The 18,397-nt window shown below is 43.4% G+C and overlaps 1 protein-coding gene across 2 annotated transcripts in view; it reads right to left on the reverse strand.

Annotated features, from left to right (window-relative positions):
- The window catches only part of LOC109867204 (glypican-6), a 113,981-nt gene that overhangs the window by 46,535 nt on the left and 49,049 nt on the right, over positions 1-18,397 (reverse strand). For both annotated transcript variants that reach the window (XM_020456218.2, XM_020456225.2), the window contains exons 3-4: positions 17,202-17,593; positions 2,612-2,777 (exon numbers count right to left, since the gene is read on the reverse strand). In XM_020456218.2, the coding sequence (XP_020311807.1) occupies positions 2,612-2,777; positions 17,202-17,593 (558 nt within the window). The remainder of the gene's footprint in view (positions 1-2,611; positions 2,778-17,201; positions 17,594-18,397) is intronic.

Consider the following 18,397-nt stretch of genomic DNA (forward strand, 5'->3'; position numbering starts at 1 on the left):
ACTTGTCTACTCTACTAATATTTTGATATTACAGATTTTGCCATATATTTTTGGTATTATGATATTTGATGTGTATGACAACAGTGCCATGACCTTCTACGATCAATCAATCTCTATAGGTACAGCACCTTTCCACTCCTGTAATTCAGCCCTTTTCCTTTAGCCTGAAATAATCAAATGAAGTTCCGCTTATTTTAGCCATGAATTCTACTAGATTCACTGAACATTTCACATGTTGTTCTACGTGAAATACCTCAGTCATATTTCATTTGCTTGGCCCATTTGCTTCCCGCCTAAGGCGAGAAAAGGGGGAAAAAAAAGTACAAACCTGCTGGTCTTGCCACCTGAGAGAGAAATAAAATAAAACAAACCACATTTTATTTTCTGAAATAAATGACTGAAAGCAAGTTCCTGCAAGGGTATACAATTTGGGTTGGGTTGGCAGTGAGGTCTGGCTATGTACAATAAAATATACAAAAACACACAGAACTCAACTGATTTGTAGTGGCACATACTAATAGTCCCATCGCTCGTAGTACACAGTGCCAAGCTTCAACTCTATTTTCATAAATAACATATTGAAACCCTTTCAGAGAGGAACAAGAACATTCAGACACACCAATATAATGGGAGCTTTATACAGCCTCTCGTATTTTCCCCCCTGTCTTCGACTATGCATAAACGGAAGCCGCACATTGGCACACAGCTATTATAAGAAGAGATGGATGTTTTGGAGCATTCCATATTTCGCTAGCTAGACTGAATGAATGGAAGCAGAAGCACAGCTGCACTGAATGAACATCTGTTTTGGCCTGCTTTTGGCAGTGGCACCAAAGTCCCTCCTATGCCCCCCCACACACATTCACACTGAGGATAAATGAAGGTTAGGCTGAGGGTAATGTGAATGGCTGCCTTTTTGTCCAACTTTTGTCAGAAGTTCCAATGCACTGTGTCAGAGAGTGTTATTTTCTGCTGGTGGAGCTCTAGCAGTGAGGAGGTGCTGAGGGAAAAATCATTGCTATCGGGAGCTCAGCTTCCAGCTGTAAAGGATTTCTCACTCCTTGGTTGAATTAGCTTTTCACCTTTCCGGTATCTCGTCTTCTCTGGTCAGCGGAGCAGACATATGCTGTTGGGCGAGATAGATGCCACTGGAATCAAGATGAATATCTTTACTTAAGCTCTGTTGCCAGTTCCATGTCAGTCTCCCAGGCTTTTGTGTTTTATTTCACTCTAAAGCCCTGTAGACGCCAGCTTCTCCCTTTCTATTCACATTAACTGGAATAGCTAAAGGTTTTCATGTGAGTTAAAGTATATTACTACAATGTAGCCCTATACGTGGATGAAAAGACATGTTCAAGAGTATGATAATCCTATATTGGTTTGTGAGCTTGTATGCAAACTCAATGGATTTCACCATCACGGCAAAAACCGCCAATGCCCCTACACTGCAAAGCAAAGCCTGTGTACGATCATCCGGCACATGTGAAAGAAGAAAGTTTGGAGTTCATTTTCACGGGGTCTATCCTCCTCTCAACTACTTAAGGAACAGTGAGAAGCACAGGGGACATTTGGCAGACACGCAATCACTATTGTAGGCTGTGAAAGCCCAATCGATATCCTCTGTGCGGTTGGACCTTGAGCTAATTGAAAATCTTTCAGCCTATAATGAATATGAAATGTCAGAGAGCCAAAATATATGAACTGACATTTAATCTCCACCCCTGGAACAATTCTCCAATTGAAAGTATGGAAATGTTGACATCTAGAAAAAACACAGTATTTCAGTTAGACCACCCAATTATCAAACAGAAGGACATAAAACGTAAAACTGTTAGATAAATCGTATAAATCTTGTACTACTGGACCTTTACTGTAGTGACTGATGTAGCCTACAGTAGAGAGCTATTGAAGTGGCCAAGCTCTGTAACAGCGAATCATACAGTGCATATACAGTAAACCCACACCATCAGCTCTACATTTAGTCCTGGGTAACAAGACTCTAATAGTCAACCTGATGCTACCATTGAATATTAATCTGACGGATGTCACACTGCTCCACCAACACCTCAATGTGCTGTACTTTACATTGGGCCTCCGATGTTCTGACATGGAACAACTATCGAGAGAGCTGTGGCCCCATTTCAGCTGCTTGTTTCTGACAGCAGCATGCTTGTCATGTGTCTCTAAAGAGCAGATCGCAGCTAGCCTGCTCGGCTTTAGTTCACTTCAGCAGTCTTGACATATCTAAATGAAAGCTCCAAACTGAATTAAGTCTATTAAAAAAAATAACTGCCATGTTGTATTCATGTTTGTAATCTCCCCGAGTTAAACGAGCTCCTGTTGAACTGCTTTCCACAAAGCTCAGCGTTTCCCACAGTGTGCTACTATCCCACTGCAAGTCCCCATTTAACACAGCATGAGCCCACCAGCCAATGAGTTATGGCGTTTTCATCCAGTATAAATTGTCAAAGAAAAAAATGAAGATTCAAACAGTAAAACGAAAATGTACCTTCTTATTATAGTGCCCAAGTTGTGTCCACGGGACTAAACACAGACAAACAATTCAACACAGCACACATTTTTTATACAAAGGCAAAGGGAGGGGTCTTACCGATGTACTGGTTCCACTCTGGGTCCAGATCGGCCTGGTTGGCGAGACAGCCTTTCATGACGTTCAGACAATAGTTGTTACAGGGCTTCACGGAGGGCATGGCTTGGCAGTATGGGCAGTACATCATCTTGGTCAGTGCTCGGATACACGCTGGGGTGCTGCTCACCTAGTGGGTGGATATAGTGTCAGAATAAAGATCAGCTACATAACAGATACGATATACTGTTTTACACAGATACGATATACTGTTTTACACATAGGATACAGCAAACTGTCATTTCCTGTCTTGGATGAATAATAAGATACTAGCTGGCTAAGAAAGCTAACAGGAGGTAAAACTATGTTCTACATAAACCAGTATGATCCCTCCCAGGCAACATTTCTGTCCAGATTGAGGGCCCTTTACCAGGATCACAGCACAGTGAGTGACTGGGAGAACAGTAGGAGCATTCTACTGTGCTTTCTGTTTTCAATAGAGCACTACAACACAATTCTCATGAGGTCAAATGAAGTCCGAGAATGTCAGGCTTAAGACACTGTTTAAAATGCAAAAAGACACGCCGGCTGCTCCACTGTCCTTACATCTATGGCGCTCAACAGAAGCTCAGCATACATAAACAGGAACGACATGAACAACAGTTGTATCTGGTGAAATTAAAAATATGTGAAAAATACAGCACCAGATTTGTTTGGTCAATAATGCAAATATCAACAAATTTTTTCTTTGAAGTCAAGGCTCCAGGGTAATGGCTAATGGCTTTATCTATTTAACAAACACCAACACAGACAGGCCCTTAATAATAATTTCTTAACCTTGTTACTGCATCTCAGGCCTATGTGAAAAAGCAATTCCCTAACCACCATTTCTGTCAGTGCATCAGTTTGCTTGTGTGTGTGTGTGTGTGTGTGTGTGTGTGTGTGTGTGTGTGTGTGTGTGTGTGTGTGTGTGTGTGTGTGTGTGTGTGTGTGTGTGTAAGTGGATGCCTACATGTTTTATGCATTTTATTGCAGTAGTGTCTGAGCTTCTTGTTACTCTGGCCAAATACACTACATGACCAAAAGTATGTGGACATGTGCTCATTGAGCATCTCATTCCAAAATCATGGGCATTATTATGGAGTTGGTCCCCCCTTTGCTGCTATAACAGCCTCCATTCTTCTGGGAAGGCTTTCCACTTGATGTTAGAACATTGCTGCGGGGGACTTGCTTCCATTCAGCCACAAGAGCATTAGCGGGGTCGGGCACTGATGTTGGGTGATTAGGCCTGTCAGTTGACGTTCCAATTAATCTCAAATGTGTTTGATGGGGTTGAGGTCAGGGCGCTGTGCAGGCCAGTCAAGTTCTTCCACACTGATCTCGACAAACCATTTCTGTATGGACCTTGCTTTGTGCAAAGGGGCATTATCGTGCTGAAACAGGAAAGGGCATTCCCCATACTGTTGCCACAAAGTTGGAAGCACAGAATCGTCTAGAATGTCATTGTATGCTGTAGTGTTAAGATTTCCCTTCACTGGATCTAAGGAGCCTAGGCCAAACCATTAAAAACAGCCCCAGACCATTATTCCACCTCCACCAAACTTTAGAGTTAGCACTACTCATTCGGGCAGGTAGTGTTCTCCTGGCGTCCACTAAACCAAGATTTGTCCATCAGACTGCCAGATGGTAGAGCGTGATTCATCACTCCAGAGAGCGCATTTCCACTGCTCCAAAGTACAATGGCAGTGAGCTTTACACCACTCCAGCCGCGCTTGGCTTTGAACCTGGTGATCTTAGACTTGTGTGCGGCTGCTCGGCCATGGAAACCCATTTCATGAAGCTCCCGACAAACAGTTATTGTGCTGACGTTGCTTCCAGAGGCAGTTTGGAACTCGGTAGTAAGTGTTGCAACCAAGGACAGATAATTTTTACGCGCTAAGTGCTTCAGCACTCAGCAGTTCCGTTCTTTGGGCTTGTGTGGCCTACCACTTCGCGGCTGAGGCGTTGTTGCGCCACAATAACAGCACTTATAGTTGACCGGGGAAGCTCTAGCAGAGCAGATATTTGACGAACTAACTTGTTGGAAAGGTGGCATCCTATGACGGTGCCACATTGAAAGTCACTGAGCTCTTCAGTAAGCCCATTCTACTGCCAATGTTTGTCTCTGGAGATTGCATGGCGGTGTACTCTATTTTATACATAAAATAGAGTATGAAATAGCCGAATCCACTCATTTGAAGGGGTGTCCACATACCTTTGTATATACTGTATACTGTAGATACAATACCACATTCCTATTTCGTCAGGTTAATCTCAACATCTTTAAAATAATAAAGGAAACACCCAGTCTCTGTTCTGAACGAAGTATAATTTTACACAACGCCCAAAATATCTTGTGTATTTCCAGTGTGAGCAGATGTACTAGTCTAAACTTCCCAAAGTACCCAGACACTGCATGAATGAGGTGAGAGAAGAGGCACAGCTCGGCTGGAAGTCTGTGTTTTGAGTGGTTTCTGAGCTGTCTTCATGTTTGATGTGATTGGACCCCTGTCTCTCTCAACCCAACAGTGAGGATCTGCTGAGGGGAAGGCAAGGCGGAGGCATCAACAGCCTCCACAGAGTCAGGCTTGAAGACAAGGATCAAACAAACACACACACACACACGCTGACTGACTGATACGCCTCAAACATCTACTGCTAGCTTCCTCCGTCATTGGCTTGACTTATGATGCTGATGCTGATCACTCAAACAATGTCATGTACCCACTGACATCCAAAGGAACACACAGGTGTGGGGGCTGCGAGTTGAAGATATCAAGGGGGTAATCGTTTATTTAGATTCTCTGCTACCTGTGGTGGCTATACAGTATCTGCCTTCAATATTTGTGACATTTCAGATTGCTTTGTTCTGCAGTTGCATAGCAACTGTTGGTGAATACAATTCATTCATTTCATATGGATGCAATAAAATAAGTATTTTTCAGATTCTAAGATCTTAAAAGGGTCATTTGAACCTGAAATCCACTTCATTTTAAAATACTCCACTGGAAGAATCCTTCATGTGCATGGCCGTACAGTAAGACATGGTATAGGGTTGCTTCCCCCTTTTTCAATTTGCAGAACTGACACCTGACAAATGCTACCCTTCCCCACAAATGGCTTTGGTGCAGACCAGCACTTAGTATGTTGCCATAATGTCTGCTCGACTCTCCCCTATCTCTCCCTGGACTGCTTGCTCCTTTGAGCGCATTACACCATTTGCAGAGCAGGTATTATTCTAATGATACAGGCTCATCAAAGCGCGTCCTATTATTAGAATCAATCAATAGCCACATCACTGCTTTGCAACACTGAATAACAGAAATACACGGTGTACCCATAATGAGAATGCAGTCTTTGATACTTTGAGAACATTTTGAAGCCTTGATATATCCTTGGGTATATCTTTTCATATCAGAGGTTTAGAAAAATGGGTAAACACCAAGCCTACGCTGGTATTTATGCTGTAATAAGTGTAATTGAATGCCAAACTCTGATTGATCATGGGTAAACTAAACTGCCAGGCGATATATAAACGTGTGTGTCTAGTTACTCAGGCAGTGCCTCCAGTCAAAAGCTGAGTGTCTTAGTCAAAAACTGTGAACTGCTGGGATGTGATGTACTACACCAGCTCCTTTAACTCAATAAAGTCCCCCAGCAGCACTCGGCATAGATGTCACATCTCACTGTAGCCGGGTGCCAGGACACCTCCTCTGGGGTGTCTTATTCCATTATGCTTACACCCAATCTCTTCTGATGAGTTGAGGCCCCGTGGATCAAAGCGCCTTTGCCCCCGCCACATGACCTGTGTCTCAGGTCCCTGGGTAATGTCAGAGGTGAGGTGGGGACATGGCGGCTGCCAGGGAACCCAGGATGTGTGTCAATACCACAGATGCTAACAACTCATCCCCAGGGTTTGCTCATAGAGAGGGTTTCAATCAGGCTGCCCTGGCTTGAAATGGGGAACTGATATGGCCTGGAGGTGCATGACGTGAATACACATGATTGTGATTCACGGAGTTCATCATGCTTGCTGGTAATGAATGGCCCGCAGTGGAAAGGTTGAGTTTGTTGGATGTTCATGGGTTATACATCTGATTCTCCGCAGGCAGCCAAATCACCTTGGGTTTCCTCGTGCCTTTGACCGTATAACACTGTAGCTGCGCTAAAATCCCCATGACGCATACCCTATTTATCATGAATTATGATGAACATAAACCCATTGACCAGCAACAGTTGTATAAGGACTCAATTTCTAGCCTTGATGTCCAGGCTTCTCCTCGGACTACGCAGAACAGTTTACACAGTATTATCAACACCGATAATGGTAACAAACGCATGCAATTCCGGTAAATTGCTTGTGACCACCGAAGCAGGGGAAGCAAATTGTATCTATAAGGCCAGTGTTCTAATGTTTGTATTAACTGTGAACACGATCTCGAAAACAGTTGTTTTTGTTGTTGAGTGGAGCAAATACCAAGCATACATCTCTTGCTATGCCTTTAATCTTCCTTTGCACTGGATCGAAACTACACACACTCCTAAGGCAGTGATATACTGCAGCAACAGCTATCTGCATTAAGATTATATCACATCAAACAGAATACTTACAGAAAGATTAATGGGGACGGTATACAGACTTAACAAATATTGGACGATAGAGATACAAACATCCATAGCAAATAATATTAACTCGTAGCTTGGAGACAGATACTCTTCCCATGCTTAAGAATTCCTTGTGAATAACGGGAGGCCCCATCAGTAGTCATTATAGAGCACTCGAGAGGGCAGCCCTGAGCCTCAACCCAAAAGCCCATAGGCCCATACAAAGAGGTGGTGCTGGTGGTAAGTCAGTGGTAAGTCAGTAATATTATACTGTAGGGAATCTTCTTGGAGAGAACAAAACCTCACCCAGAAAGTAAATTAGAACACCTTCAGCTTGTTCAAGAATGTGTTGGATTCTGTTAAAAGCCTACTTCTTTCCGCACCAGTAAAATTCATTCCAACACCAACTCCAACACCAACAAATTGCTCCGTTTTATGATCTCAGGTTTTGGAATTAAATATTTATATGTGATAATGATGGATCCAACACAATCAGTCCATTGTTCAATTCTGGGAAAAGTTTTGATATAAATCTATGACAATAATTGTACATTATACAATTGGGTCAAAGGATTCAGGAGGAAATTCCCTTTTTCAATGGGAAGTGGTGTATTCCTTATCAGAATTAGCATTCTCACCGCTGCACAATAGCAGCAAATTAGGCAAAAGCTAAAAAAAAAAAAAAACTCATGAAAAAATACTACAATTTACTAAAGAATACTACAGTACTTACTATAGAATTCTAGTATTTTATAGTAAACTGTATATTGTAGAATACTGTCGCACCCTGATATGTTTCACCTGTCCTTGTGATTGTCTCCACCCCCCTCCAGGTGTCACCCATCTTCCCTTTTACCCTCTGTGTATGTACAGTTGAAGTCGGAGGTTTACATACACCTTAGCCAAATACATTTAAACTCAGTTTTTCACAATTCCTAACATTTAATCCTAGTAAAAAAGTCCATGTCTTTGGTCAGTTAGGATCACCACTTTTTTTTTAAGAATGTGAAATGTCAAAATAATAATAGAGAAAACTAGTTCTTCCAGCTTTTATTTCTTTCATCACATTCCCAGTGGGTCAGAAGTTTACATACAGTTAATTTGTATTCGGTAGCATTGCCTTTCAAATGTTTAACTTGGGTCAAACGTTTTGGGTAGCCTTCCACAAGCTTCCCACAATAAGTTGGGTGAATTCTGGCCCATTCCTCCTGACAGAGCTGGTGTAATTGAGTCAGGTTTGTAGGCCTCCTTGCTCGCACATGCTTTTTCAGTTCTGCCCACAAATGTTCTATAGGATTGACGTCAGGGCTTTGTGATGGCCACTCCAATACCTTGACTTTGTTGTCCTTAAGCCATTTGCCACAACTTTGGAAGTATGCTTGGGGTCATTGTCCATTTGGAAGACCCATTTGCGACCAAGCTTTAAATTCTTGACTGATGTCTTGAGATGTTACTTCAATATATTCAGATAATTTTCCTTCCTCATGAAGCCATCTTTTGTGAAGTGCACCAGTCCCTCCTGCAGCAAAGCACTCCCACAACATGATGCTGCCACCCCCGTGCTTCACAATTGGGATGGTGTTCTTCGGCTTGCAAGCCTCCCCCTTTTCCTCCAAACATAACAATGGTCATTATGGACAAACAGTTATATTTTTGTTTCATCAGACCAGAGGACATTTCTCCAAAAAGTACGATCTTTGTCCCCATGTGCAGTTGCAAACCGTAGTCTGGCTTTTTAATGGTGGTTTTGGAGCAGTGGCTTCTTCCTTGCTGAGCGGCCTTTCAGGTTATGTCGATATAGGACTCGTTTTACAGTGGATATTGATACTTTTGTACCTGTTTCCTCCAGCATCTTCACAAGGTCATTTGCTGTTGTTCTGGGATTGATTTGCACTTTTCACACCAAAGTAAGTTCATCTCAAGAAGACAGAACGTGTCTCCTTCCTGAGCGGCATGACGGCTGCGTGGTCCCATGGTGTTTATACTTGGGTACTATTGTTTGAACAGATGAACGTGGTACCTTCAGGCATTTGGAAATTGCTCCCAAGGATGAATCAGACTTAATTAATTAATTATAAATTAATTATAAGTGAAATAATCTGTCTGTAAACAATTGTTGGAAAAATTACTTGTGTCATGCACAAAGTAGATGAGTTTTAATGACTCCAACCTAAGTGTATGTTAACTTCCGACTTCAACTGTATACCTGTGTTCTCTGTTTGTCTGTTGTCCATTCATCTTATCTCGTCAAGTCAACCTGCGTGTTTTTCCATGCTCCTGCTTTTTCCAAGTCTCTGTTTTTCTAGTCCTCCCGGTTCTGACCTTTGCCTGCCCTGACACTGAGCCCACCTGCCTAACCATTCAGCCTGCCCTGACACTGAGCCTGCCTGCCACTCTGTACCTTCTGGACTCTGACCTGGTTTATGATCTTTTGCCTGTCCACGACCTGTCTCTTGCCTGCCCCTTGTTTTATAATAAATATCAGAGACTCGAACCATCTGCCTCCCTTGTCTGCATCTGCGTCTCACCCTGTATCGTTATAGAATACTGTTATCCACACTGTATTTTCCCTCAATCCTTTGTAGTACTTACTATATAATTGTGTAGTATACTGTAGAATAATATACTCCACTCTGTAGTATCCCTCGAACGTTTAGTGCTTACTATAGAATCTTGTAGTATACTGTAGAATACTACAACATGATCTTCAATGCTGTAATGTTTAATCTGATACCATTTAACACCTGGTTTAGTCTGGAAATATATTGGTAACATTTTCTTGGCTACTGTACTGAAATTTGTATATGTTTTGTACACCAAGTGTATGTTTGATTTGCAGGCAGGTACGCATAGACAAAAGCCTCTGAAAATGATATTCAACGCTCCCACCCCTGGTAACATTTTCTTGGCTACTGTACTGATATTTTGATATATATATATAAACACACACACACACACACACACACACTACTGGTCAAAAGTTTTAGAACACCTACTCATTCAAGGGTTTTTCTTTATTTGTACTATTGTTTTACTACTACTTCATGAAGCTGGTTGAGAGAACGCCAAGAGTGTGCAAAGCTGTCATCAAGGCACAGAGTGGCAATTTGAAGAATCTCAAATAAAAAAACATTTAAAAAACATTTAAAAAAATGTTTACTACATGATTCCATATGTGTTATTTCTTAGTTTTGATGTCTTCACAATTATTCTACAAAGTAGAAGATAGTAAAAATAAACAAAAACCCTTGAATGAGTAGGTGTTCTAAAACTTTTGACCGGTAGTGTGAGCTGTCTCACAAGTCCTCAACTGGCAGCTTCATTAAATAGTACCTGCAAAACACCGGTCTTAACGACAACAGTGAAGAGGCGACTCCGGGATGCTGGCCTTCTAGGTAGAGTTGCAAAGAAAAAGCCAAATCTCGGACTGGTCAATAAAAAGAAAAGATTAAGATGGGCAAAAGAACACAAACACTGGACAGAAGAATTCTGCCTAGAAGGTCAGCATCCCGGAGTCTTCCCTTCACTGTTGACGTTGAGACTGTGTTTTGCGGGTACTGTTAAATGAAGCTGCCAGTTGAGTACTTGTGAGGGGTCTGTTTCTCAAATTAGACACAATAATGTACTTGTACTCTTGCTCAGTTGTGCACCGGGGCCTCCCACTCCTCCTATTCTAGTTAGAGACAGTTTGTGCTGTTCTGTGAAGGGAGTAGTACACAGCGTTGTACGAGATCTTCAGTTTCATGAAAATGTATCGCATGGAATAATAGCCTTCATTTCTCAGAACAAGAATAGACTGACGAGTTTCAGAAGAAAGTTATTTGTTCCTGGCCATTTTGAGCCTGTAATCGAACCCACAAATGCTGATGCTCCAGATACTCAACAAGTCTAGAGAAGGCCAGTTTTATTGCTTCTTTAAATCAGCAGAACAGTTTTCAGCTGTGTTTACATAATTGCAAAAGGGTTTTCTAATGATCAATTAGCCTTGTAAAATGATCAACTTGGATTAGCTAACACAACGTGCCATTGGAACACAGGAGTCACGGTTACTGATAATGGGCCTCTGTACGCCTATGTAGATATTCCATAAAAAAAATCTGATGTTTCCAGCTACAATAGTCATTTACAACATTAACAATGTCTATACTGGATTTCTGATCATTTTGATGTTATTTTAATGGACAAAAAATTTGCGGTAGTGTATATATATATATATATATTTAAATGTATTACAGATTTAGATTTTGTAATATTATATATTTTGATATCATGATATTTGATCTGTATGACAACAGTGCCATGACCTTCTACGATCAATCAATCTCTATAGGTACAGCACCTTTCCACTCCTGTAATTCAGCCCTTTTCCTTTAGCCTGAAATAATCAAATGAAGTTCTGCTTATTTTAATCATGAATTCTACTAGACTCACTGAACATTTCACATTTTGTTCTACGTAAAATACCTCAGTCATATTTAATTTGCTTGGCCAATTTGCTTTCCGCCTAAGGCGAGAAAAGAGAAATAAATAAAGTTGCTGGTCTTGCCACCTAAGAGAGAAATAAAACAAAACAAATATTATTTTCAGAAATAATTTACAACTTGTAGAGTCCATGCCCCAACAAACTGAAGCTGTTATGCTGGGCAAAAATGAGGAGATTCAACTCAAAATTAGGAAGGTGTTCCTAATGTTTGATACACTCAGTGTATGGCGCATTCGGAAAGTATTCAGACCCCTTGACTTTTTCCACATTTTGTTATGTTACAGCCTTATTCTAAAATGTATTAAATAGTCCCCCCCCCCCCCATCAATCTACACACAATGCCCCAGAATGACAAAGCAAAAACAGGTTTTCAGACATTTTTGCAAATGCATTAACAAAAACTGAAATATTACATTTACGTAAGAATTCAGGCCCTTTACTCAGAACTTTGTTGAAGCACCTTTGGCAGTGATTATAGCCATGAGTCTTCTTGGGAATGACGCTACAAGCTTGGCATACCTTTATTTGGGGAGTTTCTCTCACTCTTCTCTGCAGATCCTATCAAGATCTGTCAGGTTGTGTGGGGTGCGTCACTGCACAGCCATTTTCAGGTCTCTCCAGAGATATTCAATCGGGTTCAAGTCCGGGCTCTGGCTGGGCCACTCAAGGACATTCAGAGACTTGTCCTGAAGCCACTGCTGCATTGTCTTGGTTGTGTGCTTAGGGTTTCTGTCCTGTTGGAAGGTGAACCATCGCCCAGTCTGAGGTATTGAGTGCTATAGAGAAGGTTTTCATCAAGGGTCTCTCTGTACTTTGCTCCGTTCATCTTTCCACCAATCCTGACTAGTCTCCCAGTCTATGACGCAGAAAAAAACATCCCCACAGCATGATCCTGCAACCACCATGCCTCACTGTAGGGATGGTGCCAGGTTTCCTCCAGACGTGAAGCTTGGCATTCAGGCCAAAGTGTTCAATCTATGTTTCATCAGACCAGAGAATCTTGTTTCTCATGGTCTGAGAGTCTTTAGGTTACTTTTGGTAAACTGCAAGCGGGTTGTCATGTGCCTTTTACTAAGGAGTGGCTTCCGTCTGTCCAGTACCATAAAGTCCTGCTTAGTGGAGTGCTGTAGGGATGGTTGGCCTTCTGGAAGGTTATCTCATCTCCACAGAGGAACTCTAGAGCTCTGTCAGAGTGACCATTGGATTCTTGGTAACCTCCCTGACCAAGGCCCTTCTCCCCCAATTGCTCAGTTTGGCCAGGCGGCGAGCTCTAGGAAGAGTCTTGGTGGTTCCAAACTTCATCCACTTAAGAATGATGGAGGCCACTGTGTTCTTGGTGACCTTCAATGCTGCAGAAAATATTATGTTACCCTTCCCCAGATCTGTGCCTCAACACAATCCTATCTCGGAGCTCTACGGACAATTCCTTCAACCTCATGGCTTGTTTTTTTCTCTGACATGCACTGTCAACTGTGGGACCTTATATAGACAGGTGTGTGCCTTTCCAAATCATGTCCAATCAATTTAAATTTATTACAGGTGGACTCCAATCATGTTGTAGAAACATCTCAAGGATGATCAGTGGAAACCGGATGTACCTGAGCTCAATTTTGAGTCTCATAGCAAAGGGTCTGAATAGTTATGTAAATAAGGTTTTTCTGTTTTTTATTTTTAATACTTTTGCAAACATTTCTAAATACCTATTTTCGCTGTGTCATTATGGGGTATTGTGTGTAGATTGATGAGAATTATTATTTTTTAAATCCATTTCAGAATACGGCTGTAACGTACACTACCGTTCAAAAGTTCGGGGTCACTTAGAAATGTCCTTGTTTTCCATGAAAACACACATGAAATGAGTTGCAAAATGAATAGTAAATATAGTGAAGACATTGACAAGGTTAAAAAGAATGATTTTTAATTTAAATAATAATTCTGTCCTTTAAACTTTGCTTTCGTCAAAGAATCCTCCATTTGCAGCAATTATAGCCTTGCAGACCTTTGTTGAGGTAATCTGAAGAGATTTCCCCACATGCTTCCTGAAGTACCTCCCACAGGTTGGACTGGCTTGATGGGCACTTCTTATGTACCATACTGTAACGGCGTTCTTCGTTTGTCGAAAGAGAGTCGGACCGAAATGCAGCGTGGTGGTTAATCATGATCTTTAATGAAAAAAGTGACGGTACATGAAATAACTATAAATACAAAAAACAACAAACGGAACGTGAAATGGAATCACCTGACTCCAGATTGAGAACCGCCTCAGGCAGCCAAGCCTAACTAGACACACCCCTAAACATAGCAATCCCAAATCCTATAAAACCCCAATACGAAACCAAACACATAAACCCATGTCACACCCTGGCCTGACCAAAATATATAACGAAAACACAAAACACTATGACCAAGGCGTGACAGAACCCACCCCCCCCCCCCAAGGTGCGGACTCCCGGACACACCTCAAAACCATAGGGAGGGTCCGGGTGGGCGTCTGTCCTTGGTGGCGGCTCCGGCTCGGGACGTGGACCCCACTTCATTAATGTCCTAGTTCCTCCCCTTCGCGTCCTGGGATAATCCACCCTCGCCGCCGACCATGGCCTAATAGTCCTCACCCAGAACCCCACAGAACTGAGGAGCAGCTCGTGACTGAGGGGCATCTCGGGACTGAGGGACAGCTCGGGACTGAGGGGCAGCTCGGGACTGAGGAGCAACTCGGGACTGAGGGGCAGCTCGGGACTGAGGCAGCTCGGGACTGAGGGGCAGCTCGGGACTGAGGGGCAGCTCGGAACTGAGGGGCAGCCCGGAACTGAGGGGCAGCCCGGAACAGAGGGGAAGCCCAGTACTGAGAGGGAGCCCAGTACTGAGAGGAAGCCCAGTACTGAGATGAAGCTCAGGTAGGTAGTAGGCTCCGGTAGATCCTGGCTGGCTGGCGGATCTGGAAGATTCAGGTTGACTAGCAGATCTGGAAGATTCTGGTTGACTAGCAGATCTGGAAGATTCTGGTTGACTAGCAGATCTGGAAGATTCTGGTTGACAGGCTGATCTGGAAGATTCTGGTTGACAGGCTGATCTGGAAGAATCTGGCTGACTGGCGGATCTAGCTGCTCTATGCAGACTGACAGCTCTGACTGCACCATGCTGGCTGACAGCTCCTTGCAGACTGGCAGCTCTGGCTGCTTCATGCAGACTGACAGCTCTGACTGCTCCATGCAGGCTGACAGCACCCTGCAGACTGGCAGCTCCTTGCAGACTGACAGCTCCCTGCAGACTGGCAGCTCTGACTGCTCCATGCAGGCTGACAGCTCCATGCAGGCTGACAGCTCCTTGCAGACTGACAGCTCCTTGCAGACTGGAAGCTCCTTGCAGACTGGCAGCTCTGGCTGCTTCATGCAGACTGACATCTCTGGCTGCTTCATGCAGACTGACAGCTCTGACTGCTCCATGCAGGCTGACAGCACCCTGCAGACTGGCAGCTCCTTGCAGACTGACAGCTCCTTGCAGACTGACAGCTCCCTGCAGACTGGCAGCTCTTTGCAGACTGACAGCTCCTTGCAGACTGACAGCTCCCTGCAGACTGGCAGCTCCTTGCAGACTGACAGCTCTGACTGCTCCATGCAGGCTGACAGCTCCTTGCAGACTGACATCTCAGGCTGCTTCATGCAGGCAGGAGGCTCCGGCAGCGCTGTAGAGGAGGAAGGCTCTGGAAGCGCTGAACAGGCGGGAGACTCCGACAGCGCAGGAGAGGCGAGGTGCACTGTAGGCCTGATGCGTGGTGCGGGCACTGGTGATACTGGAGCGAGGACACGCACAGGAAGCCTGGTGCGGGGAGCTGCTACCGGAGGACTGGTGTGTGGAGGTGGCTCTGGATAGACCGGACCGTGCAGGCGCACTGGAGCTCTTGAGCACCGAGCCTGCCCAAGCTTACCTGGCTCGATGCCCACTCTAGCCTGGCCAATACGAAGGGCTGGTATGTACCGTACCGGGCTATGCACCCGCACTGGAGACACCGTGCGCTCACTAGCATAACACGGTGCCTGCCCGGTCTCTTTAGCCCCCCGGTAAGCACAGGGAGTTTGCGCAGGTCTCCTACCTGGCATAGCCATACTCCCTGTAAGCCCCCCCCCCAATACATTTTTGGGGCCGACTCTGGCTTCCACAACAGCTCAATAGGGTTCAGATCCGGTGACTGTGCTGGCCACTCCTCTGTCCAGTGTCTGTGTTCTTTTGCCCATCTTAATCTTTTATTTTTATTGGCCAGTCTGAGATATGGCTTTTTCTTTGAAACTCTGCCTAGAACGCCACCATCCCGGAGTCACCTTTTCACTGTTGACATTGAGACTGGTGTTTTGCGGGTACTATTTATTGAAGCTGCCAGTTGAGGACTTGTGAGGCGTCTAGACATTCTAATGTACTTGTCCTCCTGCTCAGTTGTGCAACCGGGGCCTCCCACTTCTCTTTCTATTCTGGTTAGAGCCAGTTTGCACTGTTCTGTGAAGGGAGTAGTACACAGCGTTGCACCAGATTGTCAGTTTCTTGGCAAATTCTCACATTAATTTCTCAAAACATGAATAGACTGACGAGTTTCAGAAGAAAGTTCTTTGTTCCTGGCCATTTTGAGTCTGTAATAGAACCCACAAATGCTGATGCTCCAGATACTCAACTAGTCTATAGAAGGCCAGTTGTATTGCTTCTTTTATCAGGACAACAGTTTTCAGCTGTGCTAACAAAATTGCAAAAGGGTTTTCCAGTGATCAATTAGCCTTTTAAAATGATAAACTTGGATTAGCTAACACAACGTGTCATTGGAACACAGGAGTGATGGTTGCTGGTAATGGTGACCCCAAACTTTTGAACAGTACTGTCCATTTGTGGGGGGAAAGTCAAGGGGTCTGAATACTTTCCCAATACACTGTATGCTACACACTGTAGTATCCTTTGATCATGTGGCACTTACTGTAGAATGTTGTAGTATACTGTAGAATACACAACACATTGTAGGATCTTTCATTCATTAATAGCACTTTCTATAGAATGTTTTACTTCATGGCAATAGACTGTCCCATAAGAATTCTTACCTGGTAATCACGGCATGAAGTACATTATTACGGAAATAAGTCATGGTTAACACCCTCATACCCAAATGAAAAAAACACTATAATTGACTATATAATACTATAACACTACTATATAATTATGTACTACATTGTAGTAAACTGTAGTAGGTTATAGGTTATAGAAAATAGCAGAAATGTTGAACCTTGCCATTAAGACTCCTGTCCTACCTACTTACAGGTGATGTCAAATTTGTTCTTCTATTATTTGTCCAGTAGGTTTCTGCAAAGAGAAATCACCCACTTTGGATCCTTGAAAAGCGCTATATAAGTCCTATTTATTATTATAGTAAATACTACAGTATACCCTAGTAATATCTGCAAAATATTTTTTTTATGAGGGCAGTTTTTATGAATGGCAGAGACTTGGGCTTACCTTGGACACCCTGTTGGCCACCTCTCGACCAACCGAGAGCCCCTGGACGAATGTGCGGGCTGCAATGAAGGCCCTTGTAACCTGAGCCTTGAGCTTCCTGGGCACGTCTCCAAAGGGTTTGAGCAGGTCTGTGTACTTGCTGATGCACTCCAGATAGTCATCTGTGATGACATACTGGGAGTTGAGCAGCGTGAACATGCGCTCCAGCAACCGCGACCAGAAGTCGTTGAGCATCTCCTCCAGGTTCACGTTGCCCCCAGTGTAGTAGCGCTTCAGCTCGGCAAACAGGTTCTGGAAGACTTCTGAGTTTTGCATGTAAGGCTTGCCATAGGTCCGCACGAACATCTCGTTCAGGGACTTCTCCGTGTTCTCCAGCAGCTCCAGGAAGAACTCTTGGTCAAGAGAAGAAAGAGAGAGACAATTCAAATAATGTACAATAATAAAAATAATAATAATAATTTTTGTTGAGAACTCAGTCGGAGTCTCAACTTAATGTTAACAGTTAGAATAGTAGAAGAGACAAGGTAGAATTTTCTAAATTTGGTTGTGCATCAGCCGTCTTTCTCTTCTGCTTTTCACTGACAGCCCGTCAGCAAAAACATTTTAGATTGGTAAGTTAGTCTAGCCAGCTATCTAAACTTCTAGTAATCATGGTCAAATTACCGACCGGGGGACCCCCATTTGTTTTATTAGTCACTCTCAGTCAGATATCATATTAAAACGGCAAAATAAGTAGAATTGCAAGTAATTAGCTGTAAAACTGCACATGGCATGAAATTAGCTATAGAATTAGAAAAAATTCTCTCCGCCCCATGACAAAATGTGGAGATTTGCAGCAAACTTTCTTAAAAACTGCAACATTGTCTCTATGCCCAATGGCAAAATGTGTAGAATTGCAGAAAACTTGCTTTAAAACTGCACAAAAAACTGTACGGCCCATAGCAAAAATATGTAGAATTGCAGGAAATTAGTTTGGTTCTCTCTGCTGTCAAGAGGAGGGGCCGATAAAATGTTTTGATCGCAGGGTGGGGGGGGGGGGACCAAAAGGCTTGGGCCGGCTCTGACTGCATGTGTGGGTATGGATGTGGGGATGCAGATCCGCGAGCCACTGCGGCCCCTCATGACAAGTTTAGATTTTTTGTGAATCCCAACCCATTCAAAGTTGTCCATCTCTGATGTACAGCATATCCTATATA

This window comes from Oncorhynchus kisutch, linkage group LG2 (assembly GCF_002021735.2).
Source record: "Oncorhynchus kisutch isolate 150728-3 linkage group LG2, Okis_V2, whole genome shotgun sequence".
Taxonomy (NCBI): Eukaryota; Metazoa; Chordata; class Actinopteri; order Salmoniformes; family Salmonidae; genus Oncorhynchus; species Oncorhynchus kisutch.